At 35.7% G+C, this 27,789-nt stretch overlaps 1 protein-coding gene across 1 annotated transcript; it reads right to left on the bottom strand.

Annotated features, from left to right (window-relative positions):
• Positions 1 to 20,141: 20,141 nt before the first annotated feature.
• LOC124369564 (AN1-type zinc finger protein 6-like) lies at positions 20,142 to 25,889 on the bottom strand. Its single transcript, XM_046827592.1, has 4 exons — positions 25,338 to 25,889; positions 24,074 to 24,212; positions 20,370 to 20,436; positions 20,142 to 20,235 (listed from the first exon to the last, which is right to left on the bottom strand). The coding sequence occupies exons 1-4, from the start codon at positions 25,887 to 25,889 to the stop codon at positions 20,142 to 20,144; spliced, it is 852 nt and encodes a 283-aa protein (XP_046683548.1).
• Positions 25,890 to 27,789: the final 1,900 nt, after the last annotated feature.

The raw sequence follows: 27,789 nt of genomic DNA, 5'->3' as shown, positions 1-27,789 counted from the left end.
GCAATAGTGGCGATTCAAAGTCATTGACGCATATTATGAAGGAATTGGACTCCATATTGTTCTCTAGGGGACTCCATAGCTCACACAGTAAGTTTTAAGCTTTAATTCTAAATTTGATGATCTGAGTTATTAAATTAGAAATGAAGTAATTCACAAATAATCATCTTAGATTGCGCAGGAATCTAATTTTTCAATGTTTTGTGATTAACAAAGTAAAATGGTCTAGAATGGTTAAGAAACACACTTAATGTGCGTTTACGACCTTGTATCCTCTGTACAAACTTACCGACAAGATTCCTACTCCAATTATGGGTTTTCCATTTCTAAAATCAAATTGGTCTTCTGACAGCTGGTTGTTTTGTTCAAAATATTTTGTATTACTGACAAAAGCAGTGTTTTTGAACAAGTAAGTTTTCTCAGGATGGGCGTATAGAACCAAACAGAAAGGTATATACTGAATAAATCTTTTTCAGATAAACTGGATGCACTTTTAATGCTTTTAGGACTGAGGGAAAGAGTCCTGTTTTAAAATTAAAATTAACTCATTTGGTCAGTGACTTCACAATACATTTAGAGCATTTTTATAACCCACAATGTCAGGTTTAGATTTCATTTCCTTTTTTGGTTAGGAATTTTAAACGACTTGAGTAACCTCAAACAAAGGTGCTGGCACCAAAAAGGGTGCTTGCCTCTGTCTACGCCTGGGGGTTCCTTATTGCAGTGACGAAGGGAGATTTTTCTAATCAGCAACATATACAAATCCAATGGAAACATACCAAACAACAAAAACAATCCAAACATATGCGTTTGGAAAATCAAAGGCATCACTCAAAAGTGTATAACGTATTTAGACTTTTAATCATTTACCATAATGGTTTTTATTGTTTATGACGTCCCATGGCAGTTTTAGAAGTGTTTTTGGAAGAGATAATTGATTTTAAAACATCATAGACTTTCGCACTAAGGAACATGTTTTTATACATTTTGTTGTAGTTTTTAATTCCTCATTGATTACAGTTCTATCAATTCCGGAAAGACCCATATTTTTTCCTCGAAACTAGGAGTCCTTTTGAGTTTCAAGTATTTCGTGTCTTTTTTTGTATAAATTGTAACTATTTTAGTAGGGCACCATTTATTGAAATAGATATTTAAATAATCATTAACTACTGTTAATGATTATTCAGAGTCTTGAACTGCTGTTGTTCCACAAGTAAATTGGAATTTTTAAATTACATTTTTTGGAAAGGGACGCGTTCATATTTCCTAGACTCGAGTTTTATTTATTGTTTTAGTAATTTTTGTTTTTTTTTCGGAATATTTCACCACTGACAGTTAATCTCTTGCTCATACTGGTTTATGACTTCTGTATTTACTACGGACTCTGGGGTATTAGAGAAGTTTGTAATAACCCATCTTATCAGTAGTGGGTTGATTGTTAACAGTTAACCTCGTTAGAGATCCAGTTCAAGGTTAAAGTTAAAGACGTTAGCAAATCGACTTTGATTCAAAACTTGTGAAATTAAATTTATGAAATAAAAACAGATAGTAAAATTATCTGCCTTAATAACGTGCCTGTACGACGTGTTTGCCAATTTTTAGTTTGGAAATTTGAACAGACCAAAGTGTTCGCTGTTAAAACAGTTCTCGATTAAAAACTGGAAATGGAAATGTACATGAAGTAATCATAATGAATCATTATTTTATGTATGTTCTCTATTTTTACCTATGTGAGTTAGCTAATTTAGCCCTTTACCGGAAAGTGGGCTCTCTAACAATTCTATTCCTTATTTGTAGGTTAAGAGCCTGACTGTCGTATACTCGGCGTGTGTCCGGAGGCTTCGTGGCTTCAGCAAGGCTCTCGTGAGTCAAGACTCCGGGTAACGTTTAAAGCAGCTTAACCTATGCTAACTTCCTGTGACACGGTTGCAGCAGATTCGGACTTCATAGCTTCAGCGTACGAAATGTGCTGCATACTCTAAAAAGCAGGGTTAATGGTGGGAGAGGTGGTGGTTGTTAGAGTCAGCAGGTGTGATGGACTGATTGTCTTGAGAGGACTCATCGATGCAAATCTTACAATTATCCCACCCAGTAGCCGCTTGCCCCTCATTGTTAGATGTTGGCTGAGCCTAGTGAAGAACTTTCGACCAATCCCTCCAAGATTAGCACTCTGGTGTTATATCATGTAACCGTATGTTATCGATGTATTCACGAAGGCGATCTCATCGTGGACGGGGTGGTCTGGGTCCAGATGATAACGGTCCGGCAGGGTGGCAACAACGTACTTGCCCGGCTGCAATGTATCCTTCTAAGTAGCGGTATTTGTTACTCTGCGCACCGACTGCCTAATCATTTGTCCCAGCAATCAGCACCTCACAGCGAGGCCCAGGACCACGGGATCACTGGTTGAGGTTGATGATGTCTAGCAGCCAGGGACAAGGCATGCACAAGTCGCCAACCGAGGTCGCAGAGTCGGTCAACTCCTACGGGTCCCATGATATGCCGGGTGGGGCCATCACCTCTGACAGTCACGGGTTTAAGGTTACCTTGTTTGGAAATGGTCGTTAGTCTGATTTTATTGTCTTACTTTTGTTTGGTTTTTATTTTTTTGAAAATGTACAGAATATAATTTTAACATTTGGTCACACCTGCGAACACGTAGATTACTTGCACTCACAAGTTTACAATTGTTTTTTTTTTTTTTTTTTTACTGATGTTGTGTGCTTCTAGTAAAATTGCAGTTTTAAAATCTATTTATGATTCAGTGCTGTAAGAACACAGGCAAGCCGCAGTATAACAGGCAGACATTATAAGGGGTTGGCATTGTTGTGACAGGTCTCACTGCACAACAAAGTCAACTGCAGCTGGAGCTGAATCCTCCGATGGGCTGAGGGGCAACTCACAATGTATCCCGCAGTCTGCGTGGAGTTCAGACAGAAAATATGAACCCAGGCGTTTCCACTGCACATAGTCCAAGAGCACAATTACGTCACATCAGCGCAGGAGAATGTGGGTCGTTGGGAAAGACACTTGATTACCGCACGTTTCAGGTTCATCTATATGTATTGCATTCATACCTGACAAAGAGGATATATTTAAATTTTCTTATTTATTTATATTTTGCTTACAAAGTTACGAGTTAATAAGCGTCTAAGTTCACTTTATATGCAAAAATAATTGGCAAAAATACTAAAAATGAATTTAATATGTCACAAACCATTTAAAGCTAATTGAAACAACTGACCGATGTTGATTGTTACTTAACGCAACAGGTTGACGAAATTATTCTGTTATGAATTGTTACAGTTAAAGTAAAATCAGGATCATGTTCAAGTACCGATCCGAATTAGCCCCAAAGAAAATAATCTAACACAGTGGTTCTCAACCTTTTCAACGCTGCGACCCCCTTTTTAGGTTGAGAATTTTGGCGACCCCCTTCTTGTAACATCGTAAAGTAAGCCTTTGTATGCAAAAAGAGCAATAATTAGTTTTAAAAAACATAAAAAAACACTATTCAAAACTATATAAAAACGTTAGTGAGCACTAATTTTCTTAATAACTAATAAACGATCCGGTAATAAATGTAACGAAAGTAATTTTAATCATTTTCAATTCTTCAATATCAAAGCAGGCAAAGACTGTGCGCAGTGTATTTACAGAACTGAAGCGTGGTGTATTTAAAGCCGCGGAGACAGCCTGACATGGAGCTGCGCGCGCAGCCATCGCACGGCACAATTCGTCCTCCGACAAACCACTGTGCCAGTGTGCCAGTCGACTGCCTGACGTCTTGAGAAATAGTGCGTACATTGATCTTCAAATTGAACACTCAAGTTTTAGTATTAATAGTGGATAAGTTTTTAAAAAGAGAAGCTTCATGTAGCAAAAGTAGTTCCGAAGTCTCAAAACCAAAATGCCGAAAGTATGATAATGCATATCTACAATTTGGTTTTACTGAACTTGAAAACAAACCTCAGTGTGTTATTTGTAGTGAAGTTTTATCAGTTGAAAGCATGAAACCTTCAAAAATGAAGCGTCATCTTGAAACTAAGCATTCTGCGCTGAAAAACAAACCAGTCGAGTTTTTCCAGAGAAAACTGCTGTCCCTTCGCAGTCAACAGGTAAATATTAAAAGTCATACTGATGTTAGCAAAAATGCCCTCAAAGCTTCGTACGAGGTAGCACTAAAGATTGCTAAAGTGGGGAAGCCACATACCATTGCTGAGGAATTAATTCTTCCTGCCGCAATCGATATGGTTTCAAATATGATTAATCCTCTGAAGAAGCTGACAAGCTAAAAAAAATCCCACTATCAAATGACACTGTGTCACGACGAATATCAGACATGGTGAAAGATGTTCAGAACCAGCTAAAGATGCAAATAAAAGAAAGCACGTTTTTTTCGATTCAATGCGACGAATCAACTGACATTGCTAACTGTGCTCAGTTTTTGTGTTTTATTAGGTATGATTGCGGTCACTCTATTAAGGAAAATGTATTATTTTGCAAATCTTTGCCAGACCATGCCACAGGTTAAAGTCTTTTTAAAGTGTTCATTGAGGCAACTGAACCATTTGAAATTGATTGGAACAAATGTGTTTCAATTTGTAGTGATGGTGCAAGAGCCCTTTCGGGTAAAAACAGCGGATTGATTGCCAGGTTGAAAACGTTAATGCCAAATGCAAACTGGGTGCATTGTTTTTTACATAGACAAGCTTTGGCAGCTAAAGGAATGCCGGATGACTTGCGTCAAGTTTTGGCTGAGGCTATCAAAGTTGTTAACTACGTCAAGAGTCGACCATTGCAGAGTAAATTAATTGAAAACTTGTGTGAAGAGGTAGGAGCCCTGCACAAACATTTGCTATTCCACACCGAAGTGAGATGTCTGTCCCGGGGTAACGTGTTGAGTAGGCTGTTTTCATTGAGATCAGAAATGTTGCTTTTTGTAATGGACAGTAAACATGAACTTTCCCATTTTTTCAGCGATGAAAAATGGTTAATAAAGCTTGCTTAATTAGCTGATATTTTTTCTCATCTCAACATTTTGAACTCATCCCTACAAGGACCAGAAACAACTATTTTGTTTGCTCGAGACCGAGTAAATGCATTTGTAAGAAAATTTACTCTTTGGAATACAAGAATAAAAAATGAAGACTTTGAAAATTTCAAACTTACACAAGAATTCAAGGAGTATGTCTCAAGTATTGGTGACACATCCATTGACACATCATCTCTCTCATTACTCATATCATCACACCTTGAAGCCTTGATAAAGCAATTGAATGATTATATTCCTGTTAAAGATACAAGTGGATCTGTGTGGATAACAAAACCATTTTCCGAAAAAGCTGTTCAAAAAGCTGAATTGAATGCTGGCCTCCACGATGAACTGATAGATATATCAAGTGATCAGTCATTGAAACTAACTTTTGACGATGTTTGTCCCGACAAGTTTTGGCTAAGTATAAAGAAGGAACACCCAGAATTGACCAAAGTAGCATTGAAGATTTTGATACCTTTTTCTACTTCTTACAATTGTGAAAAAGGATTTTCCACAATGGTGAATTTAAAAACCAAATCAAGAAATCGTTTGGCACTGGAAAATGATATTATTTTGTGTTTGACAAAAATCAACCCAGGCATTCTACAGTTAGTTAATTCAAAGCAAGCTCAAGTTTCTCATTAAGTCATTCTGCTGGACTTTTAAAAAAAATGTATTTTGTGTAGTGTGCCTTTTTTAGAATAAACAAATTTTGTCTCACAACAATAAGGCCTACGTTACGATACAAGCGGCGCGGCAGGCACCATCATTTTTAGCAGCGATGTTGAGTCATTTAGAGCTCCATTTGTTCCTTTTTGTTAATTATAGTTGTATTTTAAAATAGTATTGATTTATTGTAAATTGATTAAATATACTTATTGTATTTAACAAGCGGACTCTACTCAGTTTCTAAATAAGTACACGTCACTTCATTTGATATTCACCGCTCATGTGGTATATATGGCCTGAGTTTTTTAGTTTTTTTTTTCATTTATCACCTATCTCGCGACCCCCCCCAGACCCGTCCCGCGACCCCCCTGGGGGTCGCGACCCACCGGTTGAGAACCCCTGATCTAACAGTATCAAACTTTGAGTCTTGACGGGACATTTAATTGCCTCTGTACGTCTATCCACTACCAGCCGTGTAATATAAGTTCGGACATTTCAAAAGTGGTGGCGTTGAAAGTATCCTGACGACACCAAGATTCATGTTTTCATTTTTGTATCTATCATTTCTGCAAAATTTACTTACTAAATTAAAAACTAGTGATATTTTTGTATTTCAGATTTGTATTTCAGAGCCTAATAAAGGCTCCATAATTTGATCTCTGACGATTATCACTCAAAATATTGCTAGGTGTTTCCTGTAACAATATAAAAATTTAAATTTTCATCTATTTAATAAAAATAGATGGTTTATTTTTGGTATTTGAAAATATTAAGTGACTCATAACACGGCAAGTGTACGCTTTAGTTTAAACGATATAAAACAATTTCCAATTACTCGTAAAATATAATACAAGACGAATAGATCGAATTGTATGTTTTCTTGTTGATTTAAGGATTAAACTTAATACGTGGTGATCATAAGTGGTTCATATTCGTTAATATAGAGCAGTTTTTAAATATTTATAACGATTTAAGATCTCGTTATGTTAGCCTTCTACGTGTATTTGCAGTGACTATCACGCATTTCGTAGTTACAACAAAACCTTATATTTTACTTGGCGTTAGATTAGGAAATTGATGAACAATGTTTGTAGCAAAGCATTCATTTGATAATATTACAATCTAAAGAGGAAGTTTTTATCTAATTACTGTACTGAAGAACAATATTTTAGGTTAAGATAATTGCTATGAAAACCCTGTTTTATTTTAAATATAATAATGTAATAAATAATACAATATAAGCAATTAAATTCCATAAAAATATTATAAACTTATATTGATCAATGAATAGTTATCACATACGTCTTTGAAGATTGGAAAAGCGCCAGGATTTGATGTATTTAGTTCTTCTGTGGTCAAATGATTTTTTCCCCAGACTTGCAGAGGTGTTGTCGAATGTTGTAGATTTCAATATTAATACTGAAGTTTTCGTTGTTATATTTTAAATAAATTGAATGGTAAAATTTGAGCGTTTCTAATTGAGAATAACCTGAGTAATCCACGTATAACACTTTTTATGAGATCGCTCCTTTATCATTCTATATGGGCTAGTGATATTTAAGTAATAATTAAGGCAGTCATTGAACGCAGTAAATGCTTCCTCAACCAAGATTATCTTTGGAGGAATCTGTTGGGAATTTTAGTGTTTTCATTTATTAAATCTCTTTTAAATTTTGCTGAAGAGGGTTCGTATTTAGGATTGAATTCTTTGATTACAGTCTCCTGTGCGAGATGGTCAGAAATGGCCACGTCGAGAACAGTAACAGAGACCTCCAGAAAGTTTGTGATGTCGTTGTCGATGACTGTACTCGATCTGGCAGTCACTCGAGTTGGTGTGTTCACGGACCAGAGAAGGTTCGTGTGGTCTTAGACATTAATGTTGAAAACACCAGTAATAGTGAATTTCAATGCCTTGGAACGTAAACAAAATTAGAAGAGAGTCGAATGGTTCTAAAAATGTTCTGTAGCGTCCGTTCGGGGATCTATATAAGCCAATTATTACAGGTTTTCAGCAAAATTTAGACTGATTTGTATACTTTCCGGTTCAAAGTCCAACTCACGGGTGTGGTTAACTCTGAAGGGTTGGAATAGCCTACCAGTTTCGATTTGACAAAAATTGCCACACCTCACCCTTTGTTCGATTAAATATCGTTGCCAATTGATATTCTGTTGGGTGTGTTCTGTTCTTAATTCTCAACTGAGCAGCATTTTCAGGTGTAAATCCATGCTCAGAGATAATGAAAATATCAGGTTGCAGTTCGTCATTCATGCGCGATAGCTTCTCAATTTTGTTGGATGCAATCTGTGTATTTTGATGCAACACTAAAAGCGTTTGTAGAGAATTTTGATTTTTTTTTTGAAGTCAGCAACCGACGCCCGAGGTGTCATGACAGACCGTGGCGAGTTTACAAGAAATATTTGGTCTGTATACTGCAACAGTCGCTTATCGTTTTCCATTGTATGGTCTATGACATGCCGCAGTTGTTCTTTTAGTTCATCAATCTTTTCCTGAAGAATGGCGTTTCCTTTACCAGATTTTCTATAATGAGTAGCTCAGGATGTAGATTAGAAGCATTAGAGGTGTCCAGAATAGAATAATGTGGGGAGAGTGATGTCGCAGGCGTTGACATAGCGGGTGCCACGGCAGACGTCAAGGCGGCGAGCGTCGAGGTAGAAGTCGGTACAACGTGTGTCACAGTAGGTGTCGTGGAACATCTCGTCTACGACGATAAAGATGGCGAGACTGAGGCCTTGTCACTTATCACTTTATCAAGCAGAGCTTGGTCAAAACAATACAATGGTTTCTATAAGTTAAGAAATATACCTCATACGAGGTTTCAACATTCTAACCCCTCTTAAACAATATCGGCTAGAGTCATGATAGTTTCAGTCGTCGACTCGCCATTTCAGATGCAAATTGGTCATCAAAAACTAGTTGTACTTGTTCAGAATTGAAGCATTCTAGCTAAGAGTAGTATATGTAAATTGCAGCCAAAAGCATAGTGGAGGTTAAAAACATTCTACAAATACAATTATTTTTAAATATTTTACTACATAAGATATACTTGTATTAGTAAACAAACGGGATTCGTGTCAAAAACAGAATAACATCAAACCTATTTTAATTTTGCAGTATTGTTAAATACTTTACGGCCGACAACACCCCATTATGTGATGCAGCAAAACCGGAATGCTGCACATTTTAATCTGAAGCTGTGAAGAACTGTTGTGAGTTGTAGATGATTGATTAGATTTTGTTTACGTCCTGTACACTAGTTAATCATTAACAGGTCATGGATACTTTGGAGAAGAATCAGAGTTATTAAACTACATATTTTAATGTGATCCATATTAGAATAATTGGACTAAGATTGAAAAAGTTTAATAAGCAATGTTGAGCCTCACGCCCGAATTCAAAGAGGAAAACTTTTTTCAGTACCAATGAAATAAAAAACTTTCCCTGCACCATTCCTTAATACATTAATGAATAGATCCAACAATTTCAATACAGCTAGCTAATTTCATGAATACATTACAGGTTAAGTGTAAGAAAGGGCCATGAGGCCCTAACTTTGCCTGTTTAAATAAAGGAATTTTCATTTCATTTCATTACATTTAATGAAATCTTGTAAATAAAAACTGGTGTGAAAATTTGCTAAATTGAAAAATGACATTAATAAATCCCAAGAAATTGGTTTTTTGATGAGTGTATTACAGCAATATAAAATATCAGGAAGCTATACACTGATTACCGAATGTGAGTAAGAATTATCACAATTTATAATTTATTAAATGCCTGGGTGTGTTGTTCTTCAGAGTGTATTAAACTCGTTATATTTTATCCATGTAATATAATTCTCTTAAAAGCATGCTATAAAAATATGTTAAGGTGAGTAAAAAATAGGTAATGCATTTGTTTACTTTACAGGTTTAGATGTAGTTGCGGCTCTGGATTCCAAAACTTGATTTTACCCTTATGATAGCCCCATACAGTAAAAACTTTAATTGTTTTTATAGCTTACTAAAAATAACGCTAAAACAAATAAATACAAAAACCAAAAAGGTGAACAAAGTCCGCTCCTGAGGTGTAGGGGTGTACACACAGTGTACAATATATATATATATATATATATATATATATATATATATATATATATATTGTTGAGTTGCCTCGTTGGACACCTAGAAGCATCGATCCACCTGACTAGAAGCGGAGCGGCCGGTGTATATATTCCGACCTTGTACGCTAACGCTCCACCGAGAACCTTCGTTTACCTGCAACTTATTCATCGTCATATCACTGAGACATGAGTATTTGAAGTTTGGTTTGGGCAAATTTACGGTGTGGCCACGTGTTAATAGTTTAGTCATGTCTTTACGAGTTTTTTAACATAATTGTTTATTTTAAGAATTATACTGATTGTAAAGTAGTCTGGTCTGACAGAGAGGTAAGCCGCCTACCACAACCAATGATTCACGTTCGAGTCTCGATTTGGGTAAACGCTTTTTGCTCTAAATTAATACTATGAAAATTGCCTGGAGGAATATGACAAAGTGGTGCCCATATCTCAATTCTCAGTAAATTTGTCTGATTTCATCGGAACTGAATTTTTTACTGACGAATTGTGCTTTTTATTTGTCTGGATTTGATCCCAAGTGATTAGCAAGTATGAGATTTATCAATACGAAAGACGAAAAATTCATGACGAAAAATTATGCATGTAGTGTGACCTTAAACTAACCTTGTAGAATGTAAAGTACTGTCCCTGTGGATGTTGCGTAGAAAACGATTATACATTGGTCACAGACAATGCGCGACCTAAGGGGTGGCATTCTCTGAGGAATTCCGTTAATTCCAATTTTTTGTACACTGCAAGAACATGCAAAATAATAAAACAACCTATATTTAAGCTCGAATATAGACATCCATGCAAACTTTTTTTCAGATATGATATAACTATATTTTCCCCTTCAGTTATACATTACTTACTTCAGTATTAAAGTTATTCCATAATCAACTGCAAACTGTAAAGGAAAACTCTCGTTGCCACTGTGTAGGAGCCACCTTATAAACCACGTATAATACTCAATTAAAGAATATTTAAATGTATGATGTTTTCTGAATTAGTTTCTTGTTTTATAATTTATGTGTATTTGTAATTAGTTTTACTGTTTCTTTTAACTCTTGCTGCTGTTATTTGTAGAATACTCTCGCATTGACAACTAACTCTCATTCTTAACTTAGGGCTGCAATTGTATAAAGTATGTGAAAGTAACTGACTAAATAAATGCAAATAATATATTTTATGACACCAGGCTTCGCTGAGGTTCATTGTAAAATGATAAGTCTATAGCTCATTTCGGTATCGACAGATAGAACGACATACAATCATACGATAAAGAAATTTTACATCCCTCGGCAAACAAAACAGAAAATTTTTCAGCCTACTGATTGATAGGTTTTAATGACGCTCAATCATATTCTATTGTTGGATATGCAACGTCATATAACTCATTCTTGTTTGTGTAGAAATGAGGTTTCATGCAGCTCTTCAAGTATAGATATGAAATCTTACTTTTCACACATTTAGTTAAAAAGTGAAATGAAAAGAGAGTTTATGGAGATAAATAAATCATTGAAAGAAGGTCAATAGTTGGGTTAACTTTTTCATATACAGTAAAAAGGAAAAGTAATTTAAGACGTCAGAGAAAAGATCGTCCATTTATGAACGATAAAAATATAAGATGAGTATAAAGATGGTGTTACTATACAAAATTTCTTGGTTTTATAACCAAATTTCTTTTCTGGAAAACACTCCCCCATTTCGCATGGTTGAGTCAATAACTTTGTTAAGTTTATGGAAATGCATGTATTATAACTGTATAATTTTATTACAGCGCACGTGGTGTTGGCGGGCACGTCCTTCACTCAACTTAGAAACAAAATAATGCCTGACTGAAGGTACGGGCGGCCGGCGCGGCGCGGCGTGTGCCGTTAGAGGACTTTACCGGCGCCCGTGACCTTGAGTGTGTGGTGATCGTCGGGAGGGGGGGCAGAGTAACGTTATGCGCTGCGTCCCGATAACATTTCCTATGACTCATCGGCGACAGTCTCCTTTCTCGAAATCTTACTGACGCAATAAACTCACTCGCTAAACATCAATCTGTTTAGTGACGGTGCTGAGTGTGGTGGTTGCTGGAGCTTTGTTTTTACTGATAATGTCTGATGAGTTAAAGTCGAAATTAAAAGGCAGAATAATTCTCAAAATTGTGAGTAATGTTTATAAATTTATGACAGACCATCAAACCGTATTCCGTCGTCGAAGGCTCGTCAAAGAACTGCTCCAGCAAGTGGAGTTTCAGAGCCAGTTGTTACTCAAATAAACGGTTAGGTTAAAATTGAAGGTTAGTAATCAGTACAAGGGAAGTTTTAATACACAAAAAGCCGACGACTTAGAACAGTTTAGATGACTCGATAAGTGTATAGTGAGATGACTAGTGTATAATTCCACATTTAAAACGTCGGATATCGACTGAAAAATATTGAGGGTGTAGCTAAAGGAAAACATTAATTTCCAGGGCTGCGAGAATAGTTTGATACATGACTAGCCCCAATAACGAAAAAATGAGAACCATCTATGTTAAGACCTCCATGTTGATACATTAGTTCGTTGTTTTAATCTTGATACGGATAAAAATGAAAATATTCAACAAATTTTATACATCAATCAAAGCTTAGATTGTCAGCTATACTAAGATACTATTACATCGAAGGCACTCAACAAAAAGCGTAGAAAACAAATGGCAAAACTTATTGCAAACATTTTGCTCCAATGTGATGTTACAGTAGAGACTTGTTTTAAAACACTTATCAAATATAACAAGCCTCCATTCTGCGCTTCAGCCGACAGAGAGACAGCGAGTAATGGCCATGAACGCCAACCGATCATCTCTCTAAACGGCTAATTTGAAATTCTCTTAACATAGTTCTCATCGCTGTCGTTGTCGGCGCGAGTCGCGTAATATAGATAAGGCTGGTCGTCCACTGGAAGCGTATTCAAGCGTCTTCACGCTCGCGCGATACAAGCGTAAACAAGCGGCTTCGCGCGACAGATCCCACAACCATGAGTCAGGTAAAGCCGCGTCCACTACAGGCGCCAACTCCTGCGCAGCTACAGGCGTACTCACGCTCGCGCTACACATCCCGTCTGGATGGGATCTGTCGCTCGTACACGCTAGTACGCCCTAGAGTCCAGAGAGAAGCCAATCGTCTACTGTGTGTTTGATTTTGTTTTTATTTATAGATTGTTGTATTTTGTGTTTAATAGTGGTTTTATTACAAAAATGGAAGACAAACACCGACAAGTTTATTAACACAGTAAGATTGTTTACACCGTTGTGGGATATGAAGGACAAGCGGTAATCATTCAAGGGATATTCAAAGAAAGCTTTGGGCAAAAGTAGCTCAAGAAGTGGGAGAAGAAGGTATGTTTGTCGACTCTAGTATTTAGTAATATATAAATATACTGCATGCTGCATCAATTATAATAACCTTAGATTTGCCTATGTTAGGTTAAATAAAGTTAGCTAGGGTTTGGTAAACCTAGCCTACATTATTATAAGTACATTATATCAATAATGTAACAAAGACAGTATTAGTAATATTATAGAATGATAACCTAACCTAACCGCCACAGTGCGAAGTATAATAAAATTTTAAAGTTTTGCTTTGTATTTTAAAAGAAATTCAATTAATTGCAATATAAAAAAATATTATCGATCCAAAACGTGTCATAAATGATTTTGTATAATATATTTTACTGTATTATAAATGCATTATTAAGATGTAATACCATGAACAAATTGTGATTGTGTACTGCTTAACAACATTTACTTCAAGCAAATTCATTTGGTAAAATAAATAATCAAATTTTTTTATTATTTACAACTTTATTTTATAGTACAAGTAACAGTATGTAAAATACTCCTAATTCACAATGTGCATTAAACTTTGTCACCACTTTATACAGTTTCCCAATTCAGAAAAAAAGCCACGAACTTGTCCCTTACTGTATAGCTGCGTTAGAGCCCCTATTTTCACCCAAAGAAGTAAATCTAACAGGTCTGCTAGTAGTGTTGTCATCATTACTATCTTCTTGGCCATGTGGTAATACTTGTTGTTCGCCTTCTTTTGTAACAGTGACCGAGGATCTCCAGGAAAGAGCAGCTCAAATAAAAGAAGAGGTCAGTAGATGTCAGTGATGCGCATTTCCTAGAAATTGAGAAAGCTAAGCTCAAATTGTTTGAAACATCTGCTTCATTGAAAAATGACAGTGAACATCAGTTTCTTATAAGCCTGCTACCTTATTTGAAAAATATTCCAGCAAGCCGGCAACTCCAAGTAAGGAATAAACTTCAGCAGGTTTTGATCGACGAACAAGAACGCAACAGTTTTGTCGCAATCAATTACAAGGATCCCTTGCCTTCAACTGTGAATCAATCACTTGGACATTCATCTTGGAGTAATAGTGCGTACACAGGATACAGTTCCGATGCTACATCCGAATCGTCGTGGGATGTTCCACCAGTAAACTCTCCATTGCAAAATTTTGTAACAAATTTTAAGTAAATTTCTCAAAGTTCAAATGTTGCCAACCAATGTAGCTCAAGTTACAATTCACAAATTATTTTTTTTTTAATTATTGATTTGTTTTATATACAAACCACAAAAAGGAAGTAATTACTTATTTAATACAAATTAAAACTGTAACGAAGTCTTAAGTAATAAAATATTATAATGTGTTAAAATAGTTTAAATATTCCACTCACCTTAAGTCACACTTAGACGTTCACTAGGTGAAATCGTCTCCCTAAAATTTGATTCCTTTGAAACACTATGCTCTATACTATTCAAAATGTAATTAAAAGTGTCTCTTCTCATCCTATAATAGTCAGAAAATTTTGCCGGTTCTCTTTCCAAATCGTTATGTAAATGATTATACTCGCCCATTGTCTTCCTCTTCTGATAAATTGGACTCATCCAACAATACCTTTTCTTACTACCTGCCATCCGACGCCTCAAGAGGTAAGTACTGTCGAACAAGTATAAACTCCTCTACAAAACTATAAGGTTACAAAAACTAGATAACTAACATAACATAACAAACACACGTCTGTCTGTAAACGCCAACTCACGTACACTGACAGCGCATATTCGCTTCCAGTGGACGAGGCCTACGCTCGTCGCTGCTCAGCTTGTAGTTGCTCCTTGCCTCTCGTGTACGCGCGAGCGTGAAGACGCTTGAATACGCTTCCAGTGGACGACCAGCCTAAGAGAGACCTTGGGAATATTTGGTCTGTGCGAACGTGATCCGAACAATGCGTCGTATGGTCCGCCTAAAAGGGGTTTATGGCAGACCCTTGTAATGGGCTCAGCGTAAGAGCTATCTGGCGTAACAAAAGGTGCTGATAGGCGAAGAAAGGGGAAGGAACCTATATACCGTATACTCATTATTACTTTAGAACCCAAATTTCAGACACCTACACCATGTGAAGGTCCTAGCATCTTTTTCAGTTGGCTCTGGAGCAAACTACTAGCGTCGAGCAGTCTCAAAGCTGAGTCTATTTATTTGTATAATATGATGTGTTTGAAGTTCCAAATGAAATGTTTGTACTCATGTAATATAGTGATCTTAATGTGCCATGTTCATAAGTCACTTGAGAATTGAATATATAGCGTCTAAAAATCAAACCATATTAAATTACCAAGCTTGACTTTAAAATCAAACATAAAGTTTTAACTCTTTTCAATGCAATTATGTATTTTTCCGAAGAAAGATGATCCATTGAGTTTTCACAATTGGATTAAATTTACACTGTTCATGAATGCTCAGAGAATACCCTTAACTCGACTATCAGTTGATTTTTTATTGGTAAAAACATCAAATAAGCAATCCTGTACAATAAAAATGACACAGCATATATACTTGACTAACTGTGCATTAAAAAGCATAATTACATTTTCCCTTCCATAATATTTCAAAAGTCGAGTTTTTCCTGTTAAAAAAAACCAAATAACCTAATGTCAAATAAAAAAACCGGCTTTTATTTTTACAAAAATGTATAACTGTACATTAAGCAATAAATATCATATACTGAAGAGGAAAAATAACAAATTATGGTTTTTGTACAGTATTCTTATATTTGACATGAAAGAACTTAATACTCAATAATAAAAATCTTATATCTCAAAAGGATGAATCATGAAATAAAAACAGCATTAATCATTAGTTTTACTTTGCTATGTAATTACTGATTATTAATAAACTAACAAAGAAAGAGCCTACATGGCTTTTGATTACCTGTGCGTAGACGCAAAGTTGAAAATTGTAGGTTTATGTTCTTACTATCTTTATCAATGCGTTAATAAAGTTAATAATATGATTATATAAATAAATGTTTTTCCAACCTTTTGGGAAATAGCTCTTATCTACCACCTTGTTATTTACAACTTGACGTTGCTCATTTTTTAAACGGAGCAAGTAAATTGAGCATATGGGAGTAGAGAACAATGACTCAACTTTTTTTATCTTCGATGTTTCGGAATTTTAATACAAAGTGAAACCCTGCAGACGTTTGAGACTACCTTCAAACACGTCTTAGTATTATGCCTCTCACCAAATGAAGGTATGGATGACATGAAGTTCCTATGGAGCAGAATTACTCTCAAATTACATTTTAAGATTTTAAGAAAGTCAATTTTCTATACGAAGAACAAGCAAGTGAGTATGGAGAAGATTTCGATTTTCCAACTGAATTGGATATTCCAGCAATTAAAAGTGCAAGTCAAACGAAGATGTGGATTGCCTTGATTGAATCTTCTGTAAGAGATTCAATAAAAACTGTGAATAACGGAAGATTAAATCCTTATTTTTCCTCTGCGGTAGCAAAGGAGTTTTTGCGTATAGGTAAAAGATTCATTCTGTGGTTTGCAGTAATGGTTCAGCCATTTCGTTCCCCTTACTTAACTGCGAGTTTTTCATCTGTTGAAAGTGATTTTTCTGACTTAAAAAAGGATATTCTTAAAGGGTTAACGAGACCACTGTCCATCCCTAAGTTTTTACCGCTTTACATAGATTCCATAGAGGAGTCATGTAGGACTTTTAGAGCTTCTACAAACGACGAACGCCGTAGCACTCTGATTGGAGAAATAAGACTCAGAAATATAATTAACTCAAAAAATATAGACGTAAATTCTCGAACCACTGCTGAAAATATTTCTGATGAAAGTGAAAGAAAGATCCCCTAAGAACGAAATAACTGCAGGTATCCAATGGAGTACTCCATGCCAAAATAATACAAACATTCACGATGAGTTAAGACAAGTTGAAAATTGGAGAGGTTTGGGTGTAGAGAAGACAAAAAAAATCAACTTACTTAAATGCTTTGCCCGAGCTGGTAGCAGCAATTAGTGCCAATATGTTACAGCATTCCAAAAAACAAATTTTATTGAATGGAGACACATGTAAACCAATCAAAATAAGTCACAATAATTTGGTACTTTTACGAAACACTTGTGCGTTTGATGCGTTAGTTCAAGTTATTGCGTCCACCTACACAATGCATGAGAATTATCGCAATTTCATAAACAGCTCGACAAATGTCCTTTCAAAGATTGCTAGAAGTTTAGCAACTGTGGGTGCAAAAAAGACACATATGTCCATCGTGTTGCTGCTTTACTTGAAGCGTATCAGCCAAGAGGTTCACTAATAATGCCTGAAAGTGTCCTGTACAAAGAATAATGGCACTGAAGGTGCTTACTATCCATAGAAACGCTCTTTTACGAATTATACCTGTTAAATTAAAGCAATTATAAGAAATGGTGGTTTTCTGTAGACTGTAAATGTAATATGGACTCTTTAGGGCAGTTTCAGAGTTCATACACAACTATCCATCCGTTATGGTGCATAATGTGTATGCCATGCCAGCCAAAGTCAGTCAGTTTTGTTCTGTCCATTCTTCCATTTTATTCTTCTGCTATTCCCCTAAAAATACTCCTGCTTTTATAATCGTTCCAATTAATGCTAAAAATTACAATTAACAGTATTCAAATAAAATCTAAAATATTGAAACTATTACGGCACAAAATCCTTTGGAACTACCATAAATGCAGTTGAAGAAATCGCGCATAATTAGACCACATATGACCTGGGCATCGTATAAGTTGGATTTTTGCAACAGAATATTAAAGATCATGCTGAATACTCACTTCAATTTGGTTTTGTGCAGTACTGTAACACAATGTGTTAAAGAGGAATTTTGCATTAGATTCTTACAACAATCTTGCGATCCTCAAATGGAATGAATTCAAAAAATTCGACACAATGTCGTATACGCTGTGTAAGTTTTAAACTAATAAGAACATTTAAAAAATGGCCGTACCTTAGTCGTAGTGAACCCGTTTTATCAGGCTAATAAGTAGCAACAATTAAGTTATCAATCAAACATACGTTTTAGTGATATATGTTTATTCATTGTACAATTTTATTCACAAAAATTAAAATTATTATATAATGTCTTGGTGCTAAACATTTTATATTCCATTACTCTGTATGGTCATCAGCTCCTTTCCAAAGAACAGCAGAAATCTTCGAAAGTTATCGTTTCTCTCGGAGCTGTCAGCTGATTTTCCCTCTCGCAATTATTACTTTCCTTATGTAAACATTTCTTTCCATGAAAGAATTTCAATTCCGTTATTTTTGCAATCCATTATTTAGTAGTAGAATTATAAAGTAGTGTTACGTTTCCTAGAATAATAACTGTAATGTCAATGCCTCTACTAACTGTATTATATAATGCAAGCAATGTTAGTGAGATGGTCCGAGAAATTCACTTTCACCGGCAAACTGTATAAAATTGTGAAACGCTGAGGAGTGTCAAATGGAGTTTCTGGATAACTCTTCACTACCTTTTTTTCATTTCCCCATGGACTTCATTTATAAACATCATGGTGACATGTTAAGGAACATGTTTATATCTCAATGTGTTGAATGAAATGACAAAATGTCTTTATTGTAGAGGCTACGTTTGGGTTTAAAAGTACTCCCTGCCACTTAACCTCTGTGCAGAGCAGTTCTGAAATTTTCACTTTAGTAAAATGTAACGAACACGTTGTAACTTGATCTATAGCCTTTCTTGTATTTATTTATTTTGCAGCTGTGTTGTCGTGATTCTATTTATGTGGTCTATCACGAGACAACATCGAGATATTTAAGAGCCAATAATTGGTTATATTAATTCTGGGGGCCATCCGCGTCGTCAGCATCAAAAATGTGTGGGGGGACGAATGAGAGGTCCGGGGGCACTTTCTCGGAACATGTGGGGGGTCTTCCTGAAAAAGTTTTGAAAAATTGTGATCTTGAAATGACGTTTGAACACCAATATAAACCCAAAATATTACATTTCCATAAGCAGACTTTTCATTGAAACAAAAAAATGTAGACTTGTCTATCTTTACAGTACATTATAATAATCCAAATTGACGCAGTGCGGGCGGACTGTGGAGCCCCGAGGGGCGACGAGCCAAGCGAGCACCGTGCTAGCTGGAAGCGACCGATCGGGCGGGCATGGCCCTAAAAAGGCTTAGTGTCGAAGGCACAGCGTGGTTTATAAACCCATGGAATGCCATTGTATTATTCACCAACAAGCCTTGAGCAGTAAAAAGATAGGTTTCAGAAGTAATGCAAGAAGCTTGTAGAAGAGGATTGCAGGTGACCACTGGCTTCTGAAGCTTGCATTTACAGTAGAGCTTACCACCCATCTCATGTTTCGAACTTTAAACTTCAAAAATCTTTTGTGCGATTTGTTTCAACAAGTGAAAGGCTTTTGAATGAAACTTGCATTCATACGGTTTATCATTTCCACGTATACTTTTATCATAATATTTTGAGTGACTCAATTAACAGATGCAAAATAAAACACAAAATTAAATTATAACCAGTAATAATAATTTATTGAACATTAACAGATTCTTAACAACTAAATGTAAATTATCTATTACACATGTACTGTTTTTTATTATTTTCAGATAAAGGATAAGATAACATTAAGGATCTACACCTAGCAAAGCAATCAAAAAATTGATACCTCATTACCACTCTACGGTAATAAAATTTGTATTGCCTTAAATAGCAGCTATTCATTAAAGTATATTTTGAAAGCCGCGTTAATTTTTGGCTATGTGAAAGTCCATTCAGTGAATTGCCTCCACAGACTAAAATTATTACTGTCCCACTAGATATGCCTGCACTTCAAAATTCCAGTACACTCGTAAAAATCCTACGTCATTTAAATATCTAATTTTATAATAAAACTTTCAAGGTATATTTATTGATATTAAGGCATTTTTTTCGTTATAAAGTGGTGGGTTCGCGAACTATTATATCTTCTGAATCTTCTCACCGACAACGAGCGGGTTGTTGCGCCGGATCTCTTGTGCGCCAAGCTCTCGGTAGTCAAAACGAGCAGTCGTGCTTGTCCGAATATCGGTGAACAGCACAGTACAGGCCTCCACAGCGACACTTGATAGCTACACAAGTGCAGATGTATTAGTATCAACTTGGTTGTTGTGCCGGATCTTTTGTGCTAAAAGTCTCGGTAGTCAAACGAGCAATCGTGCCTGTCCGAATATCGGTGGATGCCACAGTACAGGCCTCCGCAGCGACACTCGATACCTACACAAGTACAGATGTATTAGTAACAACTGGGTTATTGCGCCGGATCTCTTGTGCTACAAGCTCTCGGTAGTCAAACGAGCAATCGTGCTTGTCCGAATATCGGTGGACAGCACAGTACAGGCCTCTGCAGCGACACTTGATAGCTACACAAGTATAGATGTATTAGTAACAACTGGGTTATTGCGCCGGATCTCTTGTGCTACAAGCTCTCGGTAGTCAAACGAGCAATCGTGCTTGTCCGAATATCGGTGGACAGCACAGTACAGGCCTCCGCAGCGACACTTGATAGCTACACAAGTACAGATGTATAAAAAAAATATATTAGTAACAACACTCACCATACTGTGCTACTGTGATAAGCTCACAGTAATAATCTCATCTCATGACAACTTATTTTATATATGGTCTCTTTTCCTAACAATTTGTACACCAGAACTAGAATATTTTAAGGCAAATTTAGTACATATCAGGACATTTACGATTTTATTTTTACTATACCTATTTAAAAAAAATATGAACAAATAAGTAAAAAAATATAAAATTATTGAACAAAATTAAGGCATTTTTGACACTTTCAGAAAAAAACTTGTTCATGAGGACATGTTTGTATTGAACCTATAAAGGTAACAAGGAGTTTCTTAATAATGGCCATTTTATAAAGTTTTACTTATTTTGCCACATTCGATTATTTTAAATATATATAACATATTTTTACTATGTGTAAAAAATTCAATGACCTTTATTGATTATACTTTTTGTATCTATATACATTTGTAAACATTAAAAAAATATTAGTATAAAATAAAGACAAACCAATTACAGAATCTTGTACGATATCATAGAGTTGTGGTATTGTGTATTTTAAGTTAAATATTTAATTAATTTTTTAGATTGAAGTTTTTGTGAATTTGTTTCCATTAATGTAAATGTTTTTGACAACCCAAATAAGGTATATATGTTAGCGGCAAAGTGTAAAATCAGGCATTGTATAGAATACCTAGGCATTCTATACATTGCCAAAAGTTAAGCAGGCAAAGTGTGAAATTTTAAACATTTCATACTTTGCCTATGCATTCTATAGAATGCCTGCTGGAGTTCAGGCAGAGTTAAAAAATCTGTATGTTCCATTGTTTTCAAGTTACAACGTGCTTGCCTCACACCTACTCCCCCCGCCCATCCCCGCTATAACGCTGCTCTCTCAGTTCTGTTCCGTCACGCCACAGTATTGTGCTAGGGCCTACGCTTCAGTTCTGTTCTGTCGTGCCACTGTATTGTTGCTTGAAAATGTCACAAGTGAACAGTAGTATCAGTAGTTCTAGTGATCGTTTATCGCTAATGAAACTTCGTTTTAGTGCCGAACTTGTAAAAATTCGGAATGCAAGTGCTAAAAATAGTGTTTTTTTTTGACTGAAGACGACTATAAGAGCTGGTAGTGTTGGATGTCGAAGATGCCAAGGCCAAGCCCAGAAAGGACCTCGTCACTACTGGCTACTCAACAGGTATGATGTAATGATCGTAGAAAATGTGCAAAAACTAATACACCCATTAAAACAAGGAGACAGTGTTGTAAAATTTTATGTCCACGATTCAGATTTATTTACTGTTCTCCATGAAGCTCATGTAGCTATTGGTCATGGTGGAAGAGATCGAATGTTAAAAGAGCTAGATATTAAGTACAAAAATGTTACACGTCATCATGATGTTGAGCTATATATTAGTTTGTGTGAGCCATGTCAGAAGAAACAAAAGGGTTCGAAAAGAGGAGTGGTAGTAAAGCCCCTGATTTCATCAGAATTTTAATTCTCGTTGTCAAGTAGATTTAATTGATTTCCAATCACAGCCCGACAGGGAGTTTAAGTTCATAATGGTCTATCAGGATCATTTGACAAAATTTGTGATTCTTAAGCCTCTCAAAACTAAAACCGCTGAGGAAGTAGCATATCACCTAGTTGATATTTTTACTCTCATTGGAGCACCAAGTATATTGCAGTCAGACAATGGAAAGGGAGTTTGCAAACAAAATAGTTTACAATTTAAAAAGATTATTGGCCTACGTTAAAAATCGTTTCCATGGCAAACCACGTCATTCTCAAAGTCAGGGGTAGTGTAGAACGTGCAAACCAAGATATTGAAAACATGATTTCGACTTGGATGCAAGATGAAAAAACTGACCGTTGGAGTGAGGGATTGAAGATTTGTGCAACTTTATGAAAAATAGAGCTTTACATTCAGGAATCAAAAGAAACGCCCTATGAGGCTCCTCTTCGGCTGTAAAGTAAAGGTCGGTCTTACAACATCCTTCTCTGCCTCGAGACATTTTGGATTCCATTAAGAGCGAAGAAGATTTTGGAAAGAGTGGTTAATAACATGCACACAACAGAAACACAAACAATGTCAAGTCTAGAACCTCCACTCCAAACCGATCATTAACACTTCAGAAGTTAATGAGGGCAACCGTTGATGTCTCGGTCAGTTCTAGCCTTCTACAAATGTGTAGCGTTTGTTTTGCAGCAAACTAATGAGAAACAAAACTGCACAAAATGTTTAGCGGACATACATATTTCATGTGGCCATTCAATTCAGGGGTGTGATGATACTGAAAAAACCCTGTTGTGTGTCTCTTGTTTTAATTCGGAAAATATTGATAAAGAGAGGAAAAAGGTCAAAAGCTTGTCTTGAAAAACAAGCTAAGAAAATGAAAGCTAATTCCGATAAAAGTTTCCCCCCCGTCACCAAAGGAGTTCACTGTTTCGTGTTTTCCAATTCCTGATGTTGACAAAGGAAGAGGTGACTTGAGAAATATTCTGGCAGTGGTCATGGATACGACAGAAGATGGGTTTTACAAATTAGGGACCGCCAACGGAGTTTTGAAACAATTGTACGCAAGGTCACAGTTTACAGTTTGCCAAAAAAAGCCTAGTTCGAGTAGAAGACGTGCCTGATCAAGAAACAGGACTTCGTACCGTAGCAACAGCTCAGTCAACAGGAAGCGGCCAAGGATTTGTGAGATGCACTGTTGCAAAACTAAATGTCAAACCAAACAATGTGCTTGTGTGTTAAAAACAATCGAAAATGCAACTCGAAGTGCCATAGTTTCTCTTTCCTGCTGTAACAAGTAATTTCTTAAATTTAATATTTCACTTTTAAATTTTACTCTAGTAAAATATGAGGATTTTCAGATCCTATGTTTAATACAATTTCATGTTTGTTATTTGCAATAAACAATTTTTAACAATGTTGTTCATTTTATACTTTGCCTGCAAAACTTTTCGACTCGACATTCTATATAATGCCTAGGCATTATACACAATGCCTAGGCAAAGTTTTGTACAATTGTTAAGAAATTGAGTTTTATTTCATACTTTGCCTGGATTCACTCGGCAATGTATACAATGCCTAGGTATTCCATACAATGCCTGAATTGTACACATTGCCGGTAACATATACATTAAACAATTCAAGCAGGGTTTAGTATTTAGTATTGTTATAATAATGGTTATTGATCAAAATTGAATGACTACATTAAAACTTCTATAATAAGTAAATAATGATATCTAGGCATATGTAAAAATACCTCGTGGTTAATCAAATGGTATGGATAGCAGTGCTGACGTATTTCACAACAATGGCTTACCTATCAGCCCAACCTTCTTGCGACACATGGAACAGCGGTTTTTCTTCTTAGAGTCCTTATCACTGCTGTTATCCTGCTCTTTGCTCAGGTCTAGTTTATTATCCACCACACTACTGGTGTCTGCTGCTTTTTCTTTCGTCTACAAACAAGAGACAGTATCGTTGCATTTTGTGAATTGTAAATATTTCCCATCCACATGTAAGGCATTATTTGATTGTATTCGTTTTTTATTGATATGATTTTTTTAAATGGATGATTCCTAAATTGAAAGCTCCAACTAGCGTATTTGTAATATTCTACTAAAAGTTTGCAGCTTTATTAAATAATAACACGTGAAACCTGATATATGTACTTAATATGTTATAAATTCCTATTAGGACAAATATAAAGTGTCCTTAAAATCCTTTCAGTTTTTAATATTTAAAAAAATTTAATTTTTAATAATTGTTTAGTCGCTAATAAACTAGTAATATAAAAAAAAAATATATTTTACTGGCAGTAATTATTTCTTAAAGTACATATTACTGTCAATAAATGCAGAAAATGAAAAGCATATAAGATTGAAAGTGCTAAACTTATTGATAACGTAATAAGAGTCTTATTATATGAATAAAAGTACATACAGTTTATGCACCATTAGAAATGTAAACTTCTGAAAATAAGTGAATGTATATTTTTACTTAAGTAATAAAACTCCATCAAATCATAACAACGGTCTCTCAATTTTTCCGAGTCTATGTTTTACTTTTGAACCCTGATACCTGTATTTGACAAGTTTTTTAGTCACATGAATTTAATCTTAATTGGATAATATTTACTCGTTCAGAAATGAGCAAAGCTATAAAAACCCGATGCAGAAGTGCCCCTAGAAGGATAGCCTTTACTGTTTAGTGCATAATAAAAAATTAACCATCTTAATAGTACTAGCAAATGATTTACTGGAGAAATGTACATTTTAAGTTTGCATTATTAATATTCATTATTATTTTGAGAAAATCCAGCTACCTTCGAAGCTGCACATAAAATACTAAAATACAGCAAGTATAAAGTTTTAGTTCTAGGTTTAATGGCCCGAAATCATAGTTATTATGTAAGTTAACATAATCTCATAATGTGAAAATATTTAACATTATTAAAATTTTAAAACATCATGGCCTTAATATGGTGAGCCATCTTCAAGTAACAGATATGGAAACCTAAATACAGTCAGGTCAGGCAAATAGTTTGAACTGATAATGGGTTAAATATATGCCTAAATACTTACATCCTTGTTATTACCAATTGAGTGAGCATGAGTCGATGCTGCACCAATGACAGGGTTTGTGGGCTCGGTTATGTGCGTCTCCAACAGGGTTGCTGAGAGAGCAGAGATCGTACTGGTGGCGGAGCTGGTGCTGGGTAGTTCTTGCAGGGTTGCTGAGAGAGCAGAGATCGTACTGTTAACGGAGCTGGTACTGGGTAGCTGTTGCAGGGTTGCTGAGACAGTAGAGATCGTACTGGTGGCGGAGCTGGTACTGGATGGTTCTTGCAGGGTTGCTGAGAGAGCAGAGATCGTACTGGTGGCGGAGCTGGTGCTGGGTAGTTCTTGCAGGGTTGCTGAGAGAGCAGAGATCGTACTGGTGGCGGAGCTGGTGCTGGGCAGTTCTTGCAGGGTTGCTGAGACAGTAGAGATCGTACTGGTGGCGGAGCTGGTACTGGATGGTTCTTGCTTCCTTCGGAGCATTTCTTTGTAACACAGTGAACATAGTCCGTCAGTGGCAGGGTTACCGTAGAAACCACATCCATACCGGCACATTGAGTTGCCTTCAGGCACCATAGTGACTATTCAATATCTAACATGCCGATGATAACTAAGACCGAGTGTTTATGGTGCTGATGGCTTTCTGTTTCGTTTCTTGAAAATCACTAGATCAATTGTGTTCCCTTCCTTCCTTAAGTGTTGAGATGTCTGCGTCACCTGAAACAAAATAACATATAAAAGCCTAAATACAAAACCAAACTCAAGAGACCAGAGCAGTTTGATCTTCTTGGAATGGCATTAAAAAACCGCACTGCCTATTTTTCATATATTACCTAATGTGAATGATATTCTGAACTAATCTAAAAAAAAACATTGAGAGCAATCTCTTATTGCATAAGTTAGTAAAAGTAATACGTAACGTATTTTAATAATATAATACGTAAATATTTAATTGGTGGTGCTTTTAAAGGGCCACATATCACATGTTGTCAGTGGTCCTGTGATGTCTCAGTGTGATCAGCGCTGGTACTGCGAGTGGTGGTGCACTCGGGGGACCACTTATGGTATTTTGGAGTGGCTGTGATTGTTGCGGAGTTATTATTCAATGTTATGGCTAAGTAGTGTAATGGTTTGTTGTTGTATGTTGCATGGTTTATTCTCTTAATGCTTACAGATAATTTACGTAAGTTGTCATGGTTTTTATTATATTTCTTGTATTATTTTGGTTTATTGTTATTGTTATGGCATTGTTATTGTTATTGCATGGTTATTGTTATAGTATCACATTGTTATTGTTTTCGTATTGATATTACTTCTTGAATAGATATAGATTTTTAATAAGCTGGATTCGGTTGGACGTGGATGTGTGTTGTGCACGGCTGCTATGCTTGATTAATACTGTTGATTATTATAGAATGTTCCATTATCTCTTTGTTAATGCTTAAGATATATTTATGTTATTGGTTCATAGTTTTTTATTATACATATATGTGTGTGTATTTACATATATTTATATTATCTTATTATGATTATTGCTATTTATATTACTTATAGTACTGTCATTGGTTGTATACGTTGTCTCTTTTTTTTACTTGGATACCTCTCATGCACGATGGACTCTTGTTTTGATTAATGTTGTTGCCTGCTGCTATCCGTGTAATATATAGCTATTGTGTATTTTTTTTCTTCAAACATTGATTGCTTATTGTTATGTAGTTGCATGTAATGGGTTTCCGTTAAATAAATAAATATAACATGTTGTAAATAAGAGTTTGTTAGGGAATTCATCCCCTTCCTCATTGCAATAAACACACACACACACACACACACACACACACACACACACACACACACACACACACACCCTGTAAACTGCAATTCTAAATATAATGATTATATTGATATTTTGACGATACAATAAATTAAATTGTAGAACTAATTAACTTCTGTATACTCGACATAGAAAATCGTTCCTTAGGGGTAAATGGATATAACCTTGGCCTAAAATATAGTGGAAAATATCGAGAAGAGCAACCCTCAATAGTGACAATTTTTATCCTACTATACAGCTAATGGTATCGCGCCAAGTAACATTAGTGATTGTATCTAGTCATGTTAAAACTTTGGCTCACTATAGAGTAGATGAACTCGGGGTTTGTAGTACCATAGTAGTAATAGTTAATATCTATCTTAGCTATAGTATAGCTAAGTGTATCGTCATATTTAGCAATAGCGATTGTAGATAGTCACGTCGGATGTAAAACCGTCACAATATTCACTGTATGAAGTCGGGTTTAGCAGAACTGAAGTAGATACAGTCATTATCCCACAAAGCAAGTAATAATATCGACCTATTTAACATTATTCATTGTGGCTAGTCATGTTGGAAGTTAAATTAAACTAATATACTGTGGCAAAATTCAGGGTGAATAACGAGAGTCTGCATCTCACTACACAGCTAAAGGTGTCGCCCCAC

This window comes from Homalodisca vitripennis, chromosome X (assembly GCF_021130785.1).
Source record: "Homalodisca vitripennis isolate AUS2020 chromosome X, UT_GWSS_2.1, whole genome shotgun sequence".
Lineage (NCBI taxonomy): Eukaryota > Metazoa > Arthropoda > Insecta > Hemiptera > Cicadellidae > Homalodisca > Homalodisca vitripennis.
The sequence above is the reverse complement of the archived record's forward strand: the minus strand, read 5'-3'. Positions and strand labels throughout refer to the sequence as shown.

Excerpts from the sequence above, each read along its gene's own strand:
- LOC124369564 (XM_046827592.1), bottom strand. The coding sequence starts at position 25,889 with ATGGTGCCTGAAGGCAACTCAATGTGCCGGTATGGATGTGGTTTCTAC. Across the intron at positions 24,213-25,337 it reads CAATTGGTAATAACAAGGAT|ACGAAAGAAAAAGCAGCAGA; the intron begins GTAAGTATTTAG and ends TCTTGTTTGTAG. Across the intron at positions 20,437-24,073 it reads CAAGAAGGTTGGGCTGATAG|GTATCGAGTGTCGCTGCGGA; the intron begins GTAAGCCATTGT and ends GTACTTGTGTAG.